This window comes from Lissotriton helveticus, chromosome 6, assembly GCF_964261635.1.
Source record: "Lissotriton helveticus chromosome 6, aLisHel1.1, whole genome shotgun sequence".
In the NCBI taxonomy this organism is placed as follows: domain Eukaryota; kingdom Metazoa; phylum Chordata; class Amphibia; order Caudata; family Salamandridae; genus Lissotriton; species Lissotriton helveticus.
Genome location: NC_136067.1, coordinates 649067977 through 649094280, shown reverse-complemented (window position 1 = coordinate 649094280; position 26304 = coordinate 649067977). Strand labels below are relative to the sequence as shown.

Sequence of the window (26304 nt, the reverse complement as noted above, 5' to 3'; positions counted from 1 at the left end):
CTGGCTTTCATGGACCTCTCCTCGGCCTTCGATTTGGTAAATAGGTCCAAATTGTGGTTAATCCTTCTTGAGATGGGAATAGATCCTTCCCTGGTCACTTTCATGGCCTCTTTACATCAGGAGCTATTCGCCAAGGTTAGGGTCACAAATGAGGGGAGGTGTACGGACACATTCAGGTCGGAGAAAGGGGTCCGCCAAAGGTGCATCCTGGCCCCCCTCCTTTTCACCATTTACATAAACGGGTTGGGAAAACATCTAGAGGAGGGGGGGTAGACGCTCCGCGTGTGGGAGGACTGCAGGTCCCGGCCCTCCTATACGCGGACGATGCCGTACTGATTGCCCGCACAGGTATCGGTCTACAGACATTATTGGATCGTTTTGGCTCCTTCATGGAAAACCTTGACCTGAAGGTAAATGCTAAAAAATCTCATTCTATGATAGTGGGCAAACAGAGAGGAAAGTTTAGATCTAAAACCTTCATATGTAAGGGCGAGGTGGTTTCAAGGGTTCCGGTCTTCCCTTACCTGGGGGTCCTCTTTGACGAAAGGGGGTCCTGGGCCCCCCCAGATAAAGGTGAAGAGTTTATCCTTGGCTCGCTCGACATCTGCACTGTTGGGTTTTAAAAAAAGGCTGGGGGCTAGGCCGATGGAAGCGCTTCTAAAAGTTTATAACACCAAGTGTATTCCAATTACCACTTATGGGGCCGCCTTCTGGGGATACGCTACCCAAGACAAAATCCAAAGGGTAGAAAATGGGATAATTAGACAACTGCTCTCAGTCCCCAAATCGACCCCTACCTTTTCCATCCACGTGGAAGTGGGTTTGCCTTACATTGCAGATAAGTTGAACCTGGCACCCCTCCTATTCTGGGCAAAGATATGGCTACATCCAGAGTTAACTCTGAACCATCTTATTCTGGAGGATGTCACTTCTTTGGACCATGCCATGAAAATACCGTGGCTGAAGTATTTAAAAAACACATTTTCAGCTCTAGGTAGACCGGAACTTTTTTTATCTCCATCTAATATCAGAAGAGAAGACGTAAAGTGGATCAAGGTCCATTTTATGGAGAGAGCCCGTCTTATCAGAGAGGAGAAGGAAATAATGAAACCATCTGTAAGAGTACACTTTATGTTAATCACTACTCCCTCTCTGGAACCATACCTGAAATTTGTTACAAGACCTCTTCACAGATTCCTATTAATAAGATTCAGGTTTAATCTGATTCAATTCTCTCTAGGTTGCTACCCATTATGGGATAATTCAGAAGATGCCCCTCCTTGTGAGTGTGATAATTTTTCAAAGCAAGATACCATGCATTTTATGATGTTTTGTGGGTTTTATTCTGCCGCTAGGAAAAAACACTTGTTACCTGTTTTGAGGGAGGCTGGCTTTATTCAAGTCAGACCCGCATTAATCTACCTCCAGATGTTGGGCAATATTTACACTACTTTTAGCGTTGCCAGCTTTCTAGCGGAAGCTTTCAGAACTAGGAACAAACGTGTACCACTGAACATTTTATTGTAAATATGGTATCGTTTTAATCGATTTTAACTCTATGAGCCAAACAAGATGCAGTACAGTTTAATTATGGCCTTCACTGACTTTGTACATAAATGAACTGTGACTTTAATGTATATGTATTGTATGTGCTTTTATGATTTTTTTTTTAAATCGAATAAAGTGTGCTTTGACTTTGACATTATTCGAGATTATTTAAATGATGTTATTTCATTCAGGGAACAAAACATGAAATGTTCTTTAGTTTTCTGGTCAACTTCACAGAGGCCGTAGATATAGTCATGTCTTACAGCTAAACTTATGCAAAATTGGAAGCTAACTCAAATGAAAATTTAAATCCCCACTATATTTGGGTGTAAGTAGAATGGCACAATTAACAACTACTACTACTACACTACATTTATTTCATTTGGCTGGTGTCCAGGCGCTGACAACATGCATTCATTATGATCAAAGTTAATGATATTCATTTTATTAACCTTAGAAGGATGAAAGGTTGAATGAATCTGTTGTGAGTCAAACCTGAGACCGTCATGCACACACACACACGTCTACAACAAGTAAATTAGTCCGTTCCTTTCGCACCAATAATCTTCACTACTATATTTCTACGCCTTCCCTGTCACGACCCTTACTCTGCCATGACAGAATAACAACAGTGAAGAGGAAGGCAGGAGAGGGGGTAAGGGTGAAATACAACAAACAACAGTATTGTATGCATAGCACATACAATTGAAATAACTCTTTTGGAATCTTTTGATCCTGGTTCAATTGAGGAAGATCTGGGGTGCTTCTGTCGGGTGCCTTACCTTCTCTCAATGTCCAGCAAGACATCCGTATCCACAGTTTGCGCCAAAGTGTCGATCATCTGATGGAGCTTCTCTTTGATAACAGTGGATAAAGTGGATCCTTCTTCTTCCTGGTCTTCGGGGTCATAAAGGTTGGCTAGAAGCAAATGATTAAAATAGATATATCAAAGTTATTTTAATGCATATACTTTGCAAGCTACAATTAATGTACCTGCATGGTGAATGAAACACTGAAGCTAAAAACTGCTTCCTCATGTCTTTTGGAATTGTGTTTATTAGGCCCACAAGGACAATCAATGAGCTATTTTATAAAGATTTAGTGGAACCACAGATACAACAGATTTGGTATTTTTGTTTATGACATCGATATGCAGACTAGTAACTCCTGAACCCAACACTAGCCTATGGCCAACTGTGCCAGAGGTCAAGAAGGAGTGGAACAGTTACCAATAGGGTGTATGAAGCAGGGAAGGCTGTTGGAATTGGGAGAGGGTTCATTTAAGGGGAATCAACTTTAAAAATTAGAAGAGATTTGCTTTACCATAAAAAGAAAGCAAAAAGTGGCAGGGAAGTTAGCTGTAAGAAGCTGCGATACTGTTTAAAAGTTAAACAAAGGATAGTGGAACTGACTTCGAGGTTCCCACTCACCAAGGTGCCTGAATTACCGCTTACATAATTCGTGGAAGTAATTGGTTCTGTAGATACTGAAAGAATATATTGTATCCAGGTCTAGTTACATAATTGTTCCAACGGATATGTTCTTACAATGAACATATTGGGGCATATTACCAAGCAATAGCGATAATTATCGCTATTGCTTGGTTAGAGACAAAAATTTACCGCTGAGCTGCGGCGATTTTTATCGCAGATAAACCTTCGTATTACCAAGGTTTATCGCAAATGCGATAAAAATCGGCCGCAATGCATGAATATCGCTGAAAGAGGTGTGGCGCTGCGGCCAGGGCGACTGACGCTGGAATCTGGGGACCACTGTTCGATCCCCGGCTCCGGCGGCAGGTTAGCCCAGCACCATTTGACTCTGGGCAATAGCTTGCTTAATCTTCCCGACGGCCCCCAGCGCCTAGAGACCCTTACGGATGATTGTGCGCTTTACAAATGTGGACTTTACTTTACTTTATTACCGAGCTAATGCTCTTAGCCATGTTATCCACCTCCCATTGGATAACATGGCTAAGAACTGCTCAGGGCAGGTGTTAGCTTTTGGAGATATTCGCGCTTAGCGCGAATATCTCCAAAAGTTGGTAATAGGAGATAGCGATGTTAGCGCTAACATCTTGGCACGCCCACTTTGCATGTCATTAGTGATAAATATCACTGACATGCAAAGTGGGGCCCAAGTGGGGCCCAAGATGGTCGCTATCTCCTACTAGCTGTCGCTAACTGGTAGCTAGGTAATAGGGAGATAATTTTATCTCCGCTTTCTTGGCTTTTAAAGCCATAAAAGCGGAGATAAACCCCCTTGATAATATGCCCCATTGTCTTTTCTTTTCTCTCTTCGGGGAATGTGATGTACTGTTGTATTAACTGTATTACATGTATTGATTTAAAAAAAATGTTTTTACAAGTGTATAGGAATAATAGATAGATAGCTATTACGATTCTTTTTATGATATTTTTGTGATATGTGAACTTACTTTTTAAAAATAAAATATATTTTGGTGATAAAAAAACCTTTGGATTTTAAGATTTATCTTTAGTTCTATTACATGGGCTGTTAAGTTTTATTTATTGGAATTTGTGACTCTAAGCTGGCTCTTGGCTGGCCTAGAAGATCCTCTGCATCAGCGGCGCTGGCTGAACTCCACTGGCTCCCGCTGAGGCAGAGAATATCCTTCAAATCCCTCTGCCTTGTCTTCAAAGCCCTGCATGGACTCGGGCCTAGCTCTCTGCAAGCTAAATTTGTCTGGTACACCCCAACCAGAGCACTTCGCTCAGCAACTGCATGTTTGGTGAAGGTACCCAGATTTAAGAGGGTCAGGGCTGGGGGCAGATCCTTTGGAGTTGCTACTGCCAAACTCTGGAACAGTCTGCCCTTGTAGATTCGTCAAACGGAGGAACTTTTCCTCTTTAGGAAACGTGTTAAAACTTGGTTGTTTCCAAAGGTCTAATCTGCTGGACCCCTCTCTCTGTCACATTCATTGTTTGCCACTTTGTGAAGCCTCAGCGCCAGGATGCCTGTAAGGTGACAGCTGCACTCTATAAATTCCCTAAATAATAAATAAATAAATAATGTAAGTTGAGCTTTTTTGTACTGTTTGGGGAATAACCAAAGTCTAGATGCGTGTAGGGCTCTGGTGTAAAGGGCTATGTCAACGGTGTGGGAACAGTCACACTGAATTATTCACACTAAACATACATAGCGAAAGGATCTATTTATAAATTGAGGGAAGGAAGATGGGGAAGAGGATATGCATTCACTGCTCCAGAATATCCAGGCATAGTAATGCTCACTATGACACCTATGCAGACGAATACTGTAACCAATTCTCCACCTGTCTTGTATTTATCCACAGTTTTAATTTGATGTGGTATGGTGTCTGCTGAACAGTCCTTGTCAGAGGTAAGAGCTTCACTTCCAATACTGATCGGCTAGGCAGAGCTGCCAAGATAAGGAGTCCTTACCACAAATTGTCACTGGAAGGTGTAAAAGGTCAGTGACATTTCTACTTTTTCATAGCTTTATCTTTGAACAGTTATATATTTAGTACCATTGACAGTTGCCAGATAGGGGTTATATGTTTATGTGACCCATGCTGTCACACAGCAGGACCATCAGCTCACCAAAGTGTTTTCTGGCACTTCAAAAGCTAAACTAAACTCTAAATGCTTATCTTCTTAAAAGCAGCAATCATTCATGTGATTTTTGGAGAACCTAGGCAACTTTTACTGAAAGACAAAATCGAAAGACATTAAGAATATCTGTTTTGCATTTGGAAAGATTTATATTCGAAAAAGTCATATTTTGTCATTCAGAAATAAATTACAGTGGTTGTTGGACTTGACCCTGTTTGGCAAATTCACCCCTAAACTTTTTGCCTTTTTCTGTGACCTGGTGTTGGTGATTTTAGGCCTCTGGGCACTTTACACTGTGGTCCAGTGTAAAGTACGTTCGCTCTCTGTGTACATTGGTCAGATTAGCCTGCCCTCCGATAGGAATGCATTGGGGATTCCCTGATCAGTGTGTGTCAGTGGTAATTCATGGTATGGGAGGAGCAGCATGGTCAAACTTAGTATGCATGAAATTGTGAGAATAAATGCTGCGCAATGGTGTGCGCAGATTTATTGTGACTATTGGGAAATGCCACTTTTAGAAGTTGGCAAATCTGTGTGCTATGTGTCTGCCTGCCTGATGTGAATTGCATGTCTGGCTTGTGAGTGGCAGGGGCTGGGAGGTGTGTGTGGCTCCAGGAGAGGCAGGTTGAGTCAGCCCTGGGCTGAATAGGACATCTGGGCTGGGAGTAGTGGGAGGAGTAATCCCCTGACTCAGAATAGGAGTATGCATGCCCTGTACAATGCTGGCTCCGCCCCCCTGTGGGGTGCCTGATCACCTATCCCCCACCTGACAAAGGGTGAGAGGAGCTTGCAAAACAAAGTGCTCTAAATCCCCCCTGAACCAATTGCATCTGGTTCCCCCATGCCCTGCACTACTGCCAAAGGATTGTGTGGTATAAGTAGAGGGGCTGTGACCCCATGAAAGGGTTCAGTTCTCTTCCCTGATGCTGTGTTGTTCCTAACTTGGGGCCTTGCTGCTGCTGGGGCCCAGGAGGAACCGCCCTGGGGTCCACCTCCCTGGGCCTAGCTATGCCCCTTGAACCTGAGAGAATTTTCTGCTTGGACCCCTTTCACTTTTATTTTGGATAGCCCAGGACCCAGGACCTTTGCTGCATTTTGCACCCTGTGAGCGCTGTGCTTGTTTTCTTTTTCTTTTTCCCCAGAAGAGTGTGTGACCTGCCCAGCTCCGAGCTGCAACCTTGTTTTTGAGGGAATTTGCGTCGTAGGGAATTACCCTGCATTGCTGTGAATAGCGGGTGCCCACCCCACGTTTGTGCTTCTTACGAGCGGGAGCCTACCCAGCTTTATGGATATTTTAATTGGCGTGTGCCCACCCCGCATTATGGTGCCTTTTTGGAGGGTGCCCACTACGACAATATTTTTAAATTGGAGCGGGAGCACACCCCGCGTTTCACCGCCGCAGCTGCATCACAGGGGCACTTTTGTTTTCTAAGTGTCCCGGAGTGGGGCTCAGATGGCACATGTAGTGCTAGTGCCATTTTTCCAAAGTTGAGGGCACAGTTGAGAGCTAGAGAGCCCCAGTGAAGGCCCCGAGGGCACAGTAGTGCCAGGGTTGACTATTTGATTCCCAGCTGTGTCACACCAACGCGGGCAGATGCAACATTTTGGGCATATTTGTTCAAGGGCACAGTGAATGCCAGTGCCCACACTTTTGCCTTCACAGCTGTGCAGCACTTATCGTCAGCTGCGATGTTTAGGCCAACAGTTCTTTGGGGGGCATTTCTGTGAGAGATAGGAGTGAGAAGCACTCCTCTGTCTCAGCGCAATTGCGCACTGCGAATTCTGCTGCATTTGACTGCTGCCCTGACACTTGGGACATAGGTGATTAAGGCAGGGGAAACCCAATTTAGACAAACCCCACCCGTCTCCGGTTGATGTACTTAGAATCGCTGAACCACAAGAAATTCAATTTCATTCGGCATCCCATTTAGGACGACTTTTAATTAGCGGCATACATCACAGCGCCTTTTTAATACGTCGTAGTTCAGATCCACTTCTCGGCTCCACCGTTCGCCACTTCTCATTTGAAAGAGAAGGTTTGAAGTGTGAATTTTCAGGGGGTATTTTACCAGCAATGAATTTTTTGGTCCTGTGAATGGTCTACATGACGGCAGCATCATAGACCGAAACGTCGACATTCCCATCATCTCCATCAACGTTGCTTTGGCACGAGTACACAACCATTGTTGATTAATTTTTCTGGTTGTTTGTCTTAACTGTCAGGAGTTGATGTTTAGTTTTGAACTGATGTGTTTATGTTGTTTATACCTCTGTTCATAACTTTTTTCATATGTCTCCCCCATGTCTATTTGCAAACTGTATTACTAAATTTATAACATTTCTTATGAATACATTTTTACTCTTTCCGTGTATCTTTCTCCTTCCAGTGATTTATTCTATTTTTTTATTTTTCTTCACATGTGATATTCTGTTGATACACTGGAGTGCGATAATCCAAATACGACTCCTAACTGAGTAGAGTTGCTTTCAGAATCAAGTCCCTTGTAGCACCCCTTGACCTTAATGACTTGGGACATAGGGCATTTGAGCCCCTTTGAGATGGACAGTTGGCCAGGGGGACTGTTGGGTTTGTATGGTGCCAGGCCCTAAGGTGAAGCATGTGGTGCTAGGAAATGTGATTCATGTACTATGATTTACGCACCCTGTTTTATGCCTCTAACTGCAGTTTATGTATGAGGTTATTTGCGTACTTTGGTTTATGCTAGTGAGACTATTCTCTACTTGAGTGATGCTCCTAATGTGATTTATGCTTAGGAGGTTATGGTCTAATATGTTTAGGCTTATGAGGTTGGCGGAGAATATTTTTCACGCCTAATGTGATACTGTGCATAATATGGTTTGTGTTACAGGATGATATTGAGTACAGAATTTGCCAGTAATTACTGGTTGTGTTCTACGTTTATTATATGTTCTACATTTACTAAGTTCACCTTGTGATGGTTCTAACAGTGGTCCAAGGGGCCCTGTCATGTGTATATAATCCTCTGTAAATATTGCCCAGTGCTAGTTGGCACAGTATATATTGTGTGATTACTATTCTAATGTGTTTAATGACAATACAAAGGCTATGTTTATATATAACCTTGAGTGGAGTTCCTTTTGTTGTGTGCCTAGTATATTGTTGCTGTGTGCGTGTTGCGCAAACGTTTTACACATTGCCTCCGGGATAAGCCTGACTGCTCGGGCCAAGCTACCAAGGGGGGTGAGCAGGGGTTATCTTTGTCGTGTAACTCTGTTGTCCTAACTAGAGTGGTGATTTCTGCCTGGCTTTGGCGCAAGCCTTAGCCAACCAGAGATCCCATTTCTAACATTGGTTGTCAGCGGTGGGATAGGACTTGCGTTTGCGCAGTACCACAGCGACAACTGGTTACAGTACAAGCTCTGCATTTTAGATAGTCACATGTTTGTGGATTATTGTTTCTGAGTTTGTTTTAAGTGTCGTTTCTCTTTGAAATGTGTTTTCTTGTTGCACTATGAGTTGGGGGCCCTGCCAAGGACAGAAACCAGAGAATCTGGAGGAGTTGTACTGCCCTTGTGCAGACTGCTATTTATGGGGTTGGCCTGCAGCGCAAGCTAAAGGAGTTTTGTACTGCCCCTGTACTGTTTTCTATTTCTAGGGTTGGCCTACAGTCGTAACTTAATTGGCACGGAGTAACTAGCTCGGGAGGGTACCAGTGGTGGCAGCAATATGTAGTCCAATGCAGGAAGTCCCATTCCCAGTTCCCAGAGTATGGTACCTGGTTCCCGGTTAAGAGGGGGACAGGTTGAGATTCAGGGGCAGTAAGATGCAGTCTCACCAGTCTTGTGGGGGGAGTGTGGATGAACTTTGTGGTGCACTGGACGTGTGGGTGATTGGTTAGCACGGTAAATGGTGTTACTCAATCTGTTCTGTCAGAGAGAACCTGCCCCGTAATTGTTTTCCGGAGTCGCGCCAACACCTGTTGGAGTATGTACGTTCTTTGATTCTAAGGACCTTGCATTGGGGAGTGATACTAGAAGAATGGTGCAGGTGTCTTCCAACCCAGAGTGGGGGAAGAGGTTCAGAGTAGCCCAGCTAGGTACCCTTATAGTGAGGAGGTTGTAGGGACTCACATCCTGTCTCGCAGGAGAAGGAGTGAGATTGGGCTGTGTCTCGAAGTGGCCGCACCTCAGTCTCCAGTACTGGATGGTTCTTAGAGGGAAAACCAGGTAGGGAGCCTAGTCTGGCTTGTTGGACCGTTCTTTGAGGGGGATCTCCCTTGTTAGGTGAGCTGGGAGTGTCTGTAATCAGGCTTCCATCAGTTCTGGTGTTTGGCAGTGCCTCTCCTAAGTGGAGAATGCAGAAGTCCAGATTGAGGGGTGAGAGGGGTAAATAGTCCTCATTGGAAGAACCAGTGGGTCAGGGGCCAGTCAGAAGGGCTCAGTCACCAATGATTGACCATGGTGATGCCACTTCTGTCCTGGGGCATCTTCACGCTCTGTCAGAGGGACAGGAGGTTGTGATCTCTGCGCCAGGCAGACTGTCACACGACACATTAGTTATGTGTCACCCTCGGGGGGGCATGCGTGCTCCCCACGAAGTCCTGGTTCGCCGAGCATCTGACCAAAGAGTACCGTCCCTGGGTTGGGGAGCCAGGTTCAGGTGTTTCCTGTCCTGGGCGGAAGGACGACTGTAATCAGTGTCCTGACTGGTTTGGCTTCTAGGGGGTATCACTCCAGTTGGGAAGGTATCGGGCTCTGCAAGGGGGTGCAAAGGGAGGGAGTCCTCGCCTCTGAACCCGGTGCAGCTGGTGAATTTGGATCCCTAGGTGGTAGACCAGTTGATGGAGAGAGGTCCTGAACTGGTAGGAGAGTTGTGTTCTGGGGGTGCTTCTCCTGGGAGAGTGCAGAACCCCAAAAGAGAGGTAGGGTGAGGAGACGCTTCGCCCGTGACCTCTGGTCAGCCTGAGGGTGCGGACCCTAGGTTGGAGGATCAGTGGTAGTTTGGAACTACACTGAGGAGAGTGGAGAATTGATATTATGTGCCTGGGGTTACTGCCCCCCACTCTGTGGATTGGCACGTACCAATAACATCTGAATGGCCTAGAGCCTGGTCCTGGCCGTGGACAACTAGGGAGTACCAGTGGGTAGTCTAGTTGGGCCTGAGAGATTTTTTCAGAGGTAACCACGTGGGTTCAGAGTGGCATAGAACCGGAGGGTGTCCCTGCTGTTGCGGGCCCGCGTCTGTGTTCTATCGCCCAACGCAGGGAAGCCTATCAAGGGAGTGATCTGTCTACCCTGCGTTTTGGCTGGAAGGGGGTTGTGTTGGACTTGGCCCTTTTTGGCAAGTTTACCCCTAAACTTTTTGACTTTTTCTGTGACCTGATGTTGGTGATTTTAGGCATCTGGGTACTTTAGCACTGTGGTCCAGTGTAAAGTGCGTGTGCTCTCTATGTACATTGGCGAGACTGGCCTGCCCTCCCATAGGAATGCATTGGGGATTCCCTGATCAGTGTGTGCCAGTGGTAATTCATGGTATGGGAGGAGCAGCATTGTCATATTTAGTATGAATGAAATTGTGAGAATAAATGCTGCGCAATGGTGTGCGCATATTTATTTTGACTATTTGGGAAATGCCACTTTTAGAAGTTGGCATTTCTGTGTGCTATGTGTCTGCCTGCCTGATGTGAATTGCATGTCTGGCTTGTGAGTGACACGGGCTGGGAGGTGTGCGTGGCTCTAGGAGGGGCAGGGTGAGTCAGCGCTGGGCTGAATAGGACAGCTGGGCTGGGAGTAGTGGGAGGAGTAATCCCCTGACTCAGAATAGGAGTGTGCCTGCCCTGTACAATGCTGGCTCCGCCCCCTGTGGGGTGTGTGATCACCTAGCCCCCACCTGACAAAGGGGAAGAGGAGCTTGCAAAACAAAGTGCTCCAAATCCCCCCGAACCAGTTGCATCTGGTTCCCCCATGCCCTGCACTCCTGACAAACGATTATGTGGTATAAGAAGAGGGTTTGTGACCCCATGAAAGGGTTCAGTTCTCATCCCTGATGCTGTGCTGTTCCTAACTTGGGGGTGTGCTACTGCTGGGGCCCAGGAGGAACCGCCCTGTGGTCTACCTCCCTGGGCCGAGGTATACCCCTTGAACCTGGGAGAATTTACTGCTTGAACCCCTTTTACTTTTCATTTGAATAGTCCAGGACTAGCTGCATTTTGCACCCTGTGAGCGCTGTGCTTGTTTTCTTTTTCTTTTTCCACAGAAGAGCGCGTGGGCTGCGCAGCGACGAGCTGCAACCTTGTTATAGAGGGAATCCCCATCGTAGGGAATTCCCCCGCATTGCTGTGAATAACGGGTGCCCACCCGCGTTTGTGCTTCTTACGAGCGGGAGCCTACCATGCTTTATGGATATTTTAATTGGCGGGTGCCCACCCAGCATTATAGTGCCTTTTAAAAAAAAAAAAATGAATTGAAACGGGAGCCCACCCCGCGTTTCACCGCCGCAGCCCGATCCGAGTTGAAATGGACCGGCTGGAGGCTGCCAATCACAGCGCGGCCGGAGAGAAAGTCAGGCACTGTGGTTCCTGACTTAGGGCGGGACTTCCGCATTAGCGAGGGAAACCCCGACCCAACGTCCACAGGAGAGCCCTGCCTTCGCCCCCATGCCAGGAGGGAGTGCCGCCGGTTGCCTAGAGAAGTCCCGGGTTCCAGGAGGGGGTCCGGGTGAAGTGAGGCAAAGCGAGGGCCTGCTGCTGAGGGTGCTCCTGTGCACTAGGGAGAGCCCCGCAGTGCAGGGTGCCAGGAAGCGAGTGCGGGACCAGCCGCGGCACATTGTCGGTGCCGGTCCCCATCCCAGCAGCGAGTGTAGGAGGCAGAGGGCCGCTACAGAGAGCCCTGGTGAGTGGGGTTCAAAGGGGGCCGTGTCTTCTTCCTGCCAGGGGGGGGGGCCCTGAAACAGTGCTGTATTTTTACAGCGGCACCGCCAGAGCACGGGCCGCTGCAACATTGGGCAGATTTCTGTTTACAGAGTCCCAGAATGGGGCTCATGAGGCCATTATCTTGTCTGTGCCTCTTCCATTTTGTTGCTATTCGTACAGCTGCCCTGCCTGCTGGAGGTCAGCTGCATCACAGGGGCACTTTTATTTTCTAAGAGTCCCGGAGTGGGGCTCAGACGGCACGTGTAGTGCAAGTGCCATCTTTCCAACGTTAAAGGCACAGTTGAGACCTAGAGAGCCGCAGTGAAGGCCCCGTGGGCACAGTATTGCCAGGGCTTATTATTTGATTCGCAGCTGCACCGCACCAGTGCGGGCAGCTGCAACATTTTGGGAATATTTGTTCAAGGGCACAGTGAGTGCCAGTGTCCACACTTTTGCCTTCACAGCTGTACAGCACTTAGCATCAGCTGCTACGTTTAGGCCAACAGTTCTTTGGGGGGCATTTCTGTGAGAGATAGGAGTGAGATGCACTCCTCTGCCCCAGCGCAATTGCACACCGCGAATTCTGCTGCATTGGCACTTGGGACATAGGGCATTTGAGCTCCTTTGAGAAGGCCAGTTGGCCAGGGGGACTGTTGGGTTTGTAGGGCGCCTGGCCCTAAGGTGATTCATGTGGTGCTAGGAAATGTGATTCATGTACTATGATTTATGCACCCTGTTTTATGCCTCTAACTGTAGTTTATGTATGAGGTTATTTGCGTACTGTGGTTTATGCTAGTGAGATTATTCTACTCTGTGAGTGATGCCCCTAATGTGAGTTATGCTTAGGAGGTTATGGTCTAATATGGTTAAGTTTATGAGGGTGGCGCAGAATATATTTCACACCTAATGTGATACTGTGCATAATATGGTTTGTGCTACAGGATGATGCGGAGTACAGCGTTTGCCAGTAATTACTGGTTGTGTTCTACGTTTATTATATGTTCTACATTTACTAAGTTCACCTGGTGATGGTTCTGACAGTGGTCCAAGTGGCCCTGTAATGTGTATATAATCCCTTGTAAATATTGCCCAGTGCCAGTTGGCACAGTGTATATTGTGTGATTACTATTCCAAGGTGTTTTTTTAAGATAATACAAAGACTATTTTTATATATAACCTTGTGTGGAGTTCCTTTTGTGATGTGCCTGGAATGCTGTTGCTGTGTGTGTGTTGCGCAAACACTTTACACATTGCCTCCGGGATAAGCCTGACTGCTCGTTCCAAGCTCCCAAGGGGGGTGAGCAGGGGTTATCTTTGGCGTGTAACTCCCTTGCCCTGACTAGAGTGGTGGTTTCTGCCTGGCTTTAGCGCAAGCCTTAGCCAACCAGAGGTCCCATTTCTAACAGTAGTTATTTCATCTCCTATTCTGATGGTAACCCCTATTACATATGATACAGGTCTACTATGAGTGTTTCCAGCTCAGACTTAAAATTTCTTCTAAGTCTGAAGGTAAGCAGAGACCAGGTCCAAATCACCTTGTGTATCTGGAATGTGCTCCATTGTGGTCGGCAATAACGTTTGACTTTGTCCCTGTCTCACAAGACTAGATGTCTGCGGTTGGGTTTGATATTTTAGGCACTAGTTTTTACTAAAAACATTCAAAATCCATAACTCTGATTCTACTAATTGGATTTTTGTATACTATTCATGCCAGAATGTGTTTGACAAATCTAGAGTTCTTCCCCAATTGGCCTTAATGCTACCTTAACTATTGTGTAGCATTCCATCGCCCTTAGCCTAGACATAACCCGTAGCGCCACCCTAAAAGTATGAATGGATCAGGATGTATGAGAGAGTGAACTAGGAATGGAATGAATGTGGATGTGTCCACCTTTACCGAGGTCCATTAGGTGTGACCTTCTCCTTCTCTATTAAGGGAAATGTCCTAATTAGGGAGTGACCTTTTGATATCAGAGCCTTGACTAACCTATAATATTAAAGAAGATAACTAAAAGAAAAGATGTGGTTATACACATGTACTGTATTGAACCTGTAATTGAATTGTTCACTGAAAACTGTTTTTTATTCACAGCCTGTGTGTTCCCCTCCCTGATTGTACACCTCCGCCCTGAAGAAGTTGCGGCCTACCTTGGCCTACACCGAAACGCGCGTCGGCGCAATCTCCATGGATGGCAGCACTTTAGTTCTTGTCAACCTTTGTTCCACCAGCTCTGCCTCCATATTCCACCCCCAGCTCTTGCAACCACATTCCATCAACTGTTGCAAGCGCAGTTGTACTTGTATGAGAGCATGTATGAATGAATGAGGAAATGAATGAATATCTGAGTGATGATGTATATATGAAATTCTCCTGTGTGTACGGGAGTGTGAGGAATCCTTGTGTATCTTATCTATTTCCTTATTACCCCTGATGGGATATGCCTTTTCCCCACTTTTTGTTTTAATGTTCACCATATATTTGCTTTAAATGTACTCAATCGTCCTTATATTTATGGGAAGAAAAACTTTGTTAAAAAATAAAAGTATCATGTACTAAAAAGAGTACCGGTGAAGTTTTTGGCTCTGATTTTCATGTTCACCCCACCTTTAACTATATGGATCCTGTAAGGGACCTTTGATATCCTTGTGGCAGGGTCATTTTGTTCTGTTTGATATGTGGATTCCACAAAGGGTGGTTAGAGTCCACAACATAAAAAAGGAAAAGGGAATCCAGCCTCAATTTGACCAAAAGAAGAATGAGTTTGTATACATGAAAACAGGAATGTTTGTCCCCAAGTGCTAAGAGCTATACAGATATGGACATGTGAAGGGGGATTGCCAAGTGTCCCACGAGATCACAGTCCCCCCCGAGTGGGTTGGTCACTGTGTTGCCTGCGTAGTGCTTGGGGAGAAGATTTCCTGTAAGTGTGGCGGAGCAAGCTGATGTTACCCTAGTGTTTCTGGGCGACAAAGAGATGGTGCTCAAAACCCATCTAAGTACAGACAGTGTGTCAGGGTCAATAAAAAGAGGGTGGAGGCTTTGAGGGACAGAGAAGCCAGTATGACTGCTGTAAGGTGTCATCTGGTGTCCTCAGAGCAGGTAATCTCAATACATTCCACCAGGCTGTAGTAGCGGACAACGGCGAGAGTCACTATCGAATGGCTCTAGTTCTCTTTGAATGTGTGGGGTGGGGGTGTCACAGGTTCTCTAAAAGTAGCTGTGAGCCATGCAATACATGTGGATTGTCTGTTAGACAATGTTCTGGCACACACTATCTGGAAAGAAGTGGAGCTCAGGTCCCACCTATATATGTTACAGGTTGTCTGAGTGGGTGTGCCTGACCACAAAGGCCATAGCAGCCTGAGAGGATAGTCAAGGAGGTCCCTGGAGCCTGGAAAGATGGCCCAGGCAGCTGCCAAAAAGTGAAAAGGCAAGGATGATGGAAAACCAGCCTCGGAACATGGGAACAACCCTGGGACCACCAGGGAGGAGTTATGTAGAGCCTAGAAAGAGTGCCTAACTTTAAAGGGCTTGAGGCGGCAAGTTGAGACCCAGGCAGCCAGTGACACCTCTGGAGATCATCTGCTCTACTGGGAGAATGACCTTCTATATAGAGAGCCTAAGGATCCTAAGCCTGGGACAACACGTGGTGGTGGTCCCCCATGCTACAGAGACTTCCTACTGGATTTGGTTCAAGATATATAACACTGGCAGCACATCTGGGGCAGAACAAGACCATTGAAAGGCTTGTCGCCTACTTGTATTAGCCCTGGATGAAGACAGCCACAGATGCATTCTGTAGGTCATGTCGCACCTCCCAGAACAGTGAGAAGGCAGGGAAAACGCTTAAGGCTTCCCAGTTTCCCTTACCTGTTGTTGGCACCCCTTTCAAAAGGGTGGGCATCAACATAGTTGGGCTGCTGGGCCCCAATACTACATTAGGCAATAGGTTTATCCTAGTTTTAGTGGACCATGCCTCTAAATACTCAGAGGTCTTACCTCGGAGGACTGTGACTGCATCTGCAGTGGATAAGACCTTGATGGAGAGCTTCGCTCTAGTGGGTTTGCCCAAAGTAATGTTTCACAGGGGAACAATCTTCATGTCTGTATACATGAAGCCAATGTGGGATGAGTGTGGGGTAACTTATAAGTTCTCTACAACCTATCACCATCAGACCACTGGGCTTGTTGAAAGGTTCAACAAGACCCCAAAAGGCATGATTATGGGCCTGCCTGAACCTATGAGGTGGAAATGGGATGTGCTCTTACCATGTCTGTTTTCTGCCTACAGGGAGGTGCCACCGAAGGGAGTTGCGTTGACCCCATTTGAACTTCTCTTTCCACTTTTTAGGGAACCTCTCAGCCTGGTGAGGGAGGGATAGGCATCCCCAAGAACCCCCCAAGATGTAGTCAGCTACATGCTGGCTTTCAGTAACCAGATTATTAAGCTCTAGAAGAAAGCGTCTGAGAATTCAGAAGCCAAACAGGAGGTAATGAAGCTCTGGCATGACCAGAAGGCCACTGAGGTTGAGTTTCAACCTGGACAAAAAAGTGTGTTATAGAGTCAGTGGAACCTAGTGTCCTACATTACCACTCGTCAGGTCCTTATGAGGTGAAGGAGAGGAAGGGGGAGGTCACCTACCTGGCAGAACTCAAGACCTCCAGAACCCCCTCATGGGTACTCTATGTAAATTGCGTCCATCCACACTATGGGCCAGATGTAGGAAGCCTAATACCGGTCGGTAACGGCCGAAATTACCGAATTTCTGCCGTTACCGACCGGTATTAGGCATTTGAGAAGTAGGGGCCTAATTTAAGGATTCGGTAATTTACCGAATCGGTAATTTAAGGAATCGGTAAATTACCGAATTCTTAAACACCGATTCAGTAAATTACCGAATCCTTAATGTAGGAAGCACTCAAGTGAGTGCTTTTCACTTGTAAGGATTTGTTATTTACCACCACCTACAAGTTGGTGGTAAATAACCGAAACAGTTAAAAAAGCAATTTTGTGCTTTTCTAACAGTGCCATGTGGCAGACAAACATGCCCCTAGGGCGTGTATGTGTGCCACATGTGCACCCATGCACTATTCAGGGGTGCAACAGGGTGTCAATGTGACACCCTGCAACCCTTGTAAGTCTACCCCCTATTACCGATTCGGTATTTACCGAATCGGTATTTCTCATTCATTCCTAGGCCCATAGAAATGAATGGGGAATACCGAATCGGTAAATACCGAATCAGTATTTACCGAATTTTACCGATTCGGTCAAATTTACCAAATCATTAGCTACATACCATTTACCGATTCTAAAATACCGAATGGGTAAAATTCGGTATTTTAGAATCATTAAATGATATTTACCCACATCTGGCCCCTATGAGAGGTCTTATGTGACCATTCTCTTGGTGACAGATGATGGGGTGGAAGAGGAGAGTGAACCTCTCCCCGACCACTTACCTTCCAAGGAGCAGAATGGGTCAGTAGACAGTGTCACCCGCTTTCCTACCCTGACCACAGAGCAGCAAAGCCACTGTTGCCAGTTGTTGGGACAGTTTGCTCCTCTGTTCTCCCTCACCTCTGGGTTTACACATTTGTGTACTTATGACATTTATACAAGAGACAGTATGCCTGTGAACAACAACATTTACAAGCTATCTGACAATGTGAGGGTTAGTTTTAAGGGGTAGGTCTTCAAGAAGATTTGAATTGGGGTGATTGAGCACGGCAATAATCCCAGGTCTAGCCCAGTGGTGCCCGTTTCCAAAACTGCCCAGAACTCCGGTTCTCCATGGACTATAGGGGCCTCAACTCAGTCACCAAAACAGATGCTCACCCCATCTCCTAAGATGATGAGCTCATAGACAGGTTAGGGGCTGCCAAATTCCCCAGCACTTTTAACCGGAGTTCTGGGTACTGGCAGGTTACCCTGACTGAGGGGGCTAAAGAGAGGTTAGCATTCTCTACTCAAGAGGGCCACTTCCAGTTTTGGGTTAAGCCCTTTGGGTTGAAGAATATCACTGTCACCTTCCAGAGGGTGGATAACAGGATACTGTTGGGAATGGAGGCCTTCAGTGCAGGCTCCCTGGATGGCATAGCTGTATTTAGCTCCAGCTGGGTCGACCACCTATTTCATCTCCAGGAAGTGCTTCAGGCTCTGTAACAGGCAGGCCTGATTATCAAGGCCACCAAGTGCAATATAGGGGCAGAGTTCTGTGGTGTTTTTGGGATACCTAGTGGGTGGGGCCATGGTGCAGCCTCTCCAGGTCAAGATTGAGACCATCCTGGCCTGGGAACCCCCCTCCAAAACACAGACTGAAGTGAGGACCTTTGTGGGATACTATGGATTGGTCACGGGTTATGACGCCATTGCTGTCCCCTTGACTGAGCTGACTTCAAAGAAGCAGCCCAAGAAGGCAATCTAGACAGAGGCCTGCCAGATACCCTCAAGGAAGCCATATGTACAGCACCTGTCAGCCGCGGCCCATGGAGGGAGTTCGGTGGGGCAGGGAGGCGGTGCGGGGGAGGGGCAGGGTGGAGGGTGGTAAACAACGGAATATGGATAATTGCAGGTAAACAATTTATTAAATAAAACGAATTTCGTAGCGCACCCTGCATCGCAAAATGCGATGCAGCGCGCTACGAAATTCGTTTTATTAATTAAATTGTTTACTTACCTGCAATTATCCATATTCCGTTGTTTACCACCCTCCACCCTGCCCCTCCCCCACAACGCCTCCCTGCCCCACCGAACTCCCTCCACGGGCCGCGGCTGGCACCTGTACTCAAGGCTCCTGACTTCTCCAAAGAGTTCATAGTTTGGACTATCACATCAGAGCATGACATAGGGGCTATGCTCTTACAGCTGAAAGGGGAGGGCTAAGCAACCGTGTAGCCTTCATCAATAGGTAACTTTCCAGGGAACAAAGGTGGAGTGTTATTGAAAGAGAAGCCTTTGCAGTGGTCTGGGCACTGACGAAGCTGAGACCATACCAATTAGGGACTCTCTTCCGGGTTCAGATATACCACAGGCCCCTCAGATGGTTCATGCAGAGGAGGAGTGAAAATCCCAAACTGTTGAGGTGGTCATATCCCTATAGGGAATAGACTTTACAGAGGGACACCACCTTGGACCAGACCATTTCAATGCTGATGGTCTGTCCAGGTTCTTCTGCCTTAATGATGAGAATTTCCATTAGGATGGACAGTCCTCCTTACTTTCAGCTGGGGTGGAGTGCAGGGGGCACATGTTAGTCCTGTCAGCCTTAGGGTGGTCTATCCCCAAATGTTTTGCCTTCTCTACTTCTGTTTGCTGAAATTTGTTTTTGTAAGCCTTAGGACTATGTGCACTTTACTACTGCTAACCAGCGCTAAAGTGCTTCTGCTCTCTCCCCTAAAAATCGCAAATTTGACTAACACCCAAATGGCACACCTAAATTACTTATAATCCCTGGTAAAGTGGTATTACATGTACACAGGGCATGCAAATTAAATACTACTGGTGGGCCTGTAGCACTTAATGTGCCACCCACTTAAGTAGTCGTTCAAAACATGTCTCAGATCTGCTATTGCAGCCTGTGTGCTGTTTTAAACTGCCAATTGGACATGGCAAAATAACCCTTTGCCAAGCCTAAACCTTCCTTTTTAACACATTTAAGTCACCTGTAAGGTAGGGCCTATAAAGCCCTTAGAGCATGATGCAGTGTAAATAAAAAGTTAAGACAAATACTATTAAGTTTTGCATGTCCTGGTAGTGAAACACTCCCAAATATGTTTTTTACTACTGTAAGGCCTACCTCTCCCATAGGATGACATCACAGTACCTGATTACATTTATTAAGTAGTAACGTTTGTTTGGGAATAGGTAGAAATGTCATGTTTGGCCTCTAAAGAATTGTAATTTAAAATCCTCTTTAATGTTAAAGTCAGATTGTAAGTCACAATTCTGAAAATGGCACTTTAAGAAAGTTTATATTTTTTTCTCCCCGTCATTTGGTGCCTGCAGCCTGTGTCCTGGGTAACAAAACTGTGTTTGGCATGGCAGTTGGTCTTTGTGTATTAATACCAGACAGTGACCCAAAGGGGGACTAAGTGTTGGCAGGATGGGTCATTCTGCCAGGATGGAAGGGGTTGAGCTTTTCCTGCCCCACTTACATTTCAAAAGAGCTGCCCCAGAATGCTCACAAAAAACTTCACACTACCCTTTTTTCACCTGAGACCTCTTAGAACCTTGGCAGAGAGAAAGGAAATTCCAGAGCCATCGAGGGGTGGAGGAGTGGGGGGGATGGCTCCAGAAATTTCTTCCACTTCAAAGCTAGCACCAAGTATAAAAATAGGACCCTGAAAACCACTCTCCATTTTACTTTTGGACCAGTGGAGGACACTCAGAAATCCTTCAGAGGAATGCCATGCTGCTTGAGGCCTACTTTGTACCTCAGAGGCCTGCCTGGCTACGTGAACCCAGGACTTTCAGAGTGACTCCAAGGGCACATTGGCTAATTGTTTTTTCTGGTTTGCAATCCGAATTTTATCAACTGTAAAATATTTTTCTTTAAATGCTTACAAATAAGGGACTATGGGCCAGATGTATCAAAAGAGCATTTTGCGATTCTCAAATAGCGATTTATACCAAATTGCTTTATGATCATCTCAAAATGGTATGTATGTAGGAACTGCCCAAAATGTTGTGATTCCTCAATATCACTCAATAGCAATTCGATAAATAGCGAATCGCTATTAGGAAATATGACTCTATTTGTTCCTATGGGCCGAAAGGCCCATAGGTGCGAATGGGTTTGCATTGGCTAATTTGCGATTACATGACTGGTAATCGCAAATTAGTGAATGCAAAGCCAAGGATGCCCCCCCTCGAACCACCCCCAAATAAAAATTGTGCACGAGTAAAGCGCACACATACACTAGGGGCATGTGTGCGCAACATCGCACTTTGAAAAATGCATTTTTGAACATTTTTCTAAATTCACACATGGCTGCCATCAACTTGAAGTTGATGGTAATTAGCGTTTCCTAAATGCACAGTTCACATTTAGGAAACGCTTCTTACATGTGCATTAGGGATTTTCAAACTGTGTGTCCCTATTTACATTCGCAATTTAGGTAATCACATAAAATTGTGATTACCTAAATTGCGAATACAAAGCCTTTCATACATAACGAAAGGCCTTTTTGCATTCGCAAAAGGCTGAATTTTGTGATTAGCACCATTTGCGAACTCAAAATCAATTCACACATCTGACCTATATGTGACTCGGAAATTTGCCCAGAGTATCTGCTCCACATGCCAGAACATATTAGCACTTATATACTCCACCAAAGAGGCGAAATCAAATTGGGAATTTCATAAAACAATCAATAAGGACATGGAGTATCACATGATAGAGCTGGATCATATTTAAAGTATGAACACTGGGCAAGTAATTGAGTTAGAAGATATAGAGGAAGCTCTCAATCTAACTAGTCCTCTGATAATGTCCATTAACCTTAAGCTTCAACGGTTTAATGCTCTGTGCATGTGTTATTATACACCAGAGGAAATTGTAAATGTCGGTACTAACCATACTGTAAAGGTGTCCAAGATGCAGGTAGCCAATATAGGTCACGTTTGCTAGTCTCCTGCAGTTGATGGATTAATGGACTGACATTACTCAGCATTTACAGATGCATTTATGCTGTGATGTGGAGTTAACTTCAATTAATATCATGTTGAAGATTAAATCAAGTGTCAATAGTATTATGTCTGCACTATGTCTGCATAATATATATTGCTATTATTGTTGCACGCCTATGTATTGCACGAGAATGGCTTTATAAGATACCTCAGTCTCTAAATGATTACTAGACACTCATTGGTCAGGTTTTTGAAATCAAGTCAGCTCTCTTAAAATTGAATAAGGGGTTAAAGTGATTAAATCAGACTTGGCTACAGCTGTTTTAAACGTATATTACATATGGGACATTTAATTTGTGTCACTGATGTATTTTTCTCTCTTTGTGTTGATGTTTTGTTCCCTAGCATACGATGTCATGGGAAAATCTCACACTGTATTTTTATATATGCTAAAGTGATTATTGAACTGATGTAACTGAATGATTTATGAACACTCCAGTTATTTTAAAAAAACATTAAAAAAACAGCTGCCACATTCTTCAAAATGTCTTTAGGGCAAGAAAGGGCCAAACATACCAACAATGTGCCCACGCATTGATTGAGCTGACGAACATTATTGGTCTGCAGTATTCCAAGAAGTTCCTTCTATTCCTTTAACAATGTTTTAACGCCAAATGTAATTTTCAGGAAGTCAACTAAAACTACAGACAGTACAACTGTGCAACTCTTTTGGGATTAAATTAGACATGTTCACATGCCTCGAGAAGTACATTAAAAATCAAGGCATTCAAATATTTAAAGTTACCTGTCAAATGATGCAAAGAAGCAATCACTCCACTCACTTTTGCAAAACAAAAACATTACTGTAACATTTCTTTTGCGAAAGGCTCCAATCAAATATGACATCAGCAATTTATTTGTCAATTCCGTGCCTAGTGTGAACATGATGTTTGCTGCCACAGGTTCTCAAGTCTGCGGCATAGTGCAGTCTTTCAATTGAAGACTCGTGAGTACTTTTGACAACAGTCGCTCACTCATAAACGAGAAGTGGAAGGCCTAGCGTGGAAAAGGTGATGTTTTCTCTATCAAGATGGATTGCAGATATATCGTGAACACACAACCAAATGACTGTTACTTAAATGATACAAGCATATGGAGTTGGGAACGTTAATGTTCGTTGAAGGTAGGGCACTACACAAACAAAATAATACACTTCCTTCAGTCAGCCATGAACCTCTCTTAATTTATTAAAGACATAATACCCATAAAAGAATCTGGATTTAGACTCTTTTTATATTTTTACACAATATAGCCACAATTACTTTCTTCAATAAAGTCATTTAATACACCATCACCACTATGCCCAAATACATCATCTGTGAAAATGTAAGCAACAAGTCAGTTTAAATCAAAACATTTAAAACCCCTTGGCCGCGGCGCTAATTCCGCCGCGTCGCTGGGAGGTGAGCTCGGCGCCGCCATGCTCGTGACAGAACCACGCCGTCATGAGTCACGGGTGAGCTGCGCTTATGACGGCGTGGTTCCATCACGACTCTGCCCACTCACTAATTCGCCAGCACAGGCGGGGAATCAGTGCCGCGTGGGTGGATCGATTCAGAAAAGGGGGTGGTGATGAACAGAGTGCCTGAATTAAGCAGACCACTCTTACCCAGTCCAAAGATCAGGGCTTGATCCATCACCGTTTTTTAGCTCACTGCACCATCCCAGCTCAGAACTTGGCTATATGCAAATTAGTCTGTTCCTGTCCCAGTGCATGATGGGAACAGGGCAAACCAAACTACCAAGCCAATTCTTGTACTGGGAAGGAAACAAGCTTCCGGGGACCGGTTTCTGCCATTTCAGGCGTCGTCGGCCCGGCTTGCTTGAATCCTGATGGTGCAATGAGCAAGGGACTCACATCTGAGTATACCCTTCCACGCTTATGGTGGACAAAATGATTCAGAAAAGGGGGTGGTGATGAACAGAGTGCCTGAATTAAGCAGACCACTCTTACCCAGTCCAAAGATCAGGGCTTGATCCATCACCGTTTTTTAGCTCACTGCACCATCCCAGCTCAGAACTTGGCTATATGCAAATTAGTCTGTTCCTGTCCCAGTGCATGATGGGAACAGGGCAAACCAAACTACCAAGCCAATTCTTGTACTGGGAAGGAAACAAGCTTCCGGGGACCGGTTTCTGCCATTTCAGGCGTCGTCGGCCCGGCTTGCTTGAATCCTGATGGTGCAATGAGCAAGGGCCTCACATCTGAGTATACCCTTCCACGCTTATGGTGGACAAAATGATTCAGAAAAGGGGTTGGTGATGAACCACAGCATACCGGAACCACGCCGTCATGAGCACATGCCCCCCCGTGGCTCATGACGGCGTGGTTCCGTCATAAGCAGGGAAGGGGTTTAAATAATACAGAAAACAGACCAAAGGATCAATAAATCATATTTTCTTTTGAACTACTATTTCAGTGTAACATACTTTATCTCACTCAGGTTAGGAGACCCTATTTTCAAAGGTCTCCTCAGGACTGAGATCCTGAGAGCATGAACCTGGCTTCGTAGATTTATTTGGGTCTTCGCAGTTTGTTGTAGTTCGAACTATTCTTTGGTAGGCCTTTATATAATTACGAGAGGCCAGGGTACTATGGCCACGGACCTGAGTTCTTTTGTTTCTTCTTCGTGTTACCGCTCGTGGACCTGTTTGCAGAGCTGGTTGATGTTGCTGCTTAACTTTCTGAGAGACATGTTATTGCTGTTGCTTTATCCTCAAATCCTTGAACTCACAGAAAAAGACAATAGCAATAACATGGACCATCAGCTAGTTCTTCATGGTGATAATGAGATGCAGAATAGCATGTTTTATGTGAGTAGGTATAAGACAGTATTGGAGGACGTTGTTATCATGTAGGAAGGAAGAAAGCATACAGACAAAGGTGTCATTAAAACTAAATTTCCCGAGTGTAGATGAAAAGCACATCCCAAAAAGTGATTTTTGTTGGATGAAATAAATTGACAGGTAATGAGCCATTCAATGTTCAATGAAGAAGTTATTGGCCTATGGTGGTGAGAGATTATGTTGACCGTGGTGGCTCTTCTGGGTATAGATTTGGGTTCTACAATGAGGCTCTAGAATGTATGGTAGGACATTGACTCCACATGTGTACAGAGGATAATGTTTTTATATAGCACCATAACTCCCTGGACAGAGATATTACCTACTTCTCTGCCCACCTGCATAATAGAATAGGTGTATGGAATAAGAAGGTCCATCAAGTGTCGAGAAGATTAATTGAACCAAGTTTCTGTTAAAAGCAGACGGTCCAAGTTCATGTTGACTATGGAATCCTCAGTCTTAATACTATATTGCACTGCCAACCAAAATATGATCCTTTATGAAAAAGAACTACAGGTTGACACAAGATCCAGGAATCACATCCATACCCAACCCGAATTGCCACATTTAATATCACTACGAAGAGTTATAAAATTAGGATATTGGCTAAATCCTACCATCCAATTTCGAGTCTCCTAGACCAGGTAGTGGACATAATTCACTTGTAGGAAATTATTTACTGAGCCACATGAGTACATAGAGGGGCCACAAAGGAAAGCCCTGTGAAACACACATCAGGTAGATTTTTACATCCTAAATAAGAGTGTAAGAAGAATTAAAAAATGCAGACAGAAACCAAAGCTGCAATCACCTTATTCCTGGTGCAATTCAGATGTGTTACCACAATGAATTTTGAGTATCACTGCATAGAGCCAAGAGAACAAGGTTCACCAATACAATGGAGTAGCGAGGACTGATAAAGCACAAGTTCAGAATATGTTTTCATCATTTCTGCACCATTTTCCTCTCAACCATCACTACCATAGAGTCCTATAAAGTCTTAAGGGTGAACAAGAACGCATATTTGACTACACTGAACCATTTGGAGGTAGAGGACCAAAAAATCAGAACCAGTCAACCCACCCCCACCTTAAGAGTAGAGGACAAAATCAGGCAGAATATAAGTTGGTTCAAATAATGAAAGGACAGATAAAAACGTTATGGAGGTTTGCCACACATATTATGTTACTGTGAGAGACCAATCTTACAATCCCACCTTGACTAAGTTTAAATTACAAAATGGCCTAACAATTCGGGTGATACTTTATCTGGACATAAAGGTTACATTGAGCCTATTAACTGGTCTGAAAGCTATTCAGGTGCTGCTCTAAATCTATCCAGACTAACTTTAACACATTGATAAAGCAACGACCCAGTAATCATGCTTGAATGAAAAAATACCCCTCATAGGAAAATATAGGAGTCAGGAAGGTCTAATGAATTGTCAAGGCAAACAGAAACGGAAAACCCAGATGCCACCATCCACAAACAAGAGACCTTCTAACAACTATCAGAACATTTGCCATATAAATGTGACGAGACCCAACCTAAAAGAGAACCCTGTGATACTATGAGGAATACGCTCTTTCCTTAGAAAGGCCAAGGGCCCTTTAAGAACGAGAGCCCAACACATAAAATTGCTATGGAAACTACATACTACGAATGGCCCTGAGGCAAATATTGCATAGTGGTGGAAAGTGGAAACTCTAACCTTCCATCAACAATTATCAA

The 26304-nt window shown here is 45.0% G+C and overlaps 1 protein-coding gene across 1 annotated transcript in view; it reads right to left on the bottom strand.

Moving 5' to 3' along the window:
* LOC144762435 (dynein axonemal heavy chain 5-like) overlaps window positions 1-26304 on the bottom strand; it is a 1437549-nt gene that overhangs the window by 1188364 nt on the left and 222881 nt on the right. The window contains exon 14 of the mRNA XM_078647616.1: window positions 2331-2466. Within this exon, the coding sequence (XP_078503742.1) occupies window positions 2331-2466 (136 nt within the window). The remainder of the gene's footprint in view (window positions 1-2330; window positions 2467-26304) is intronic.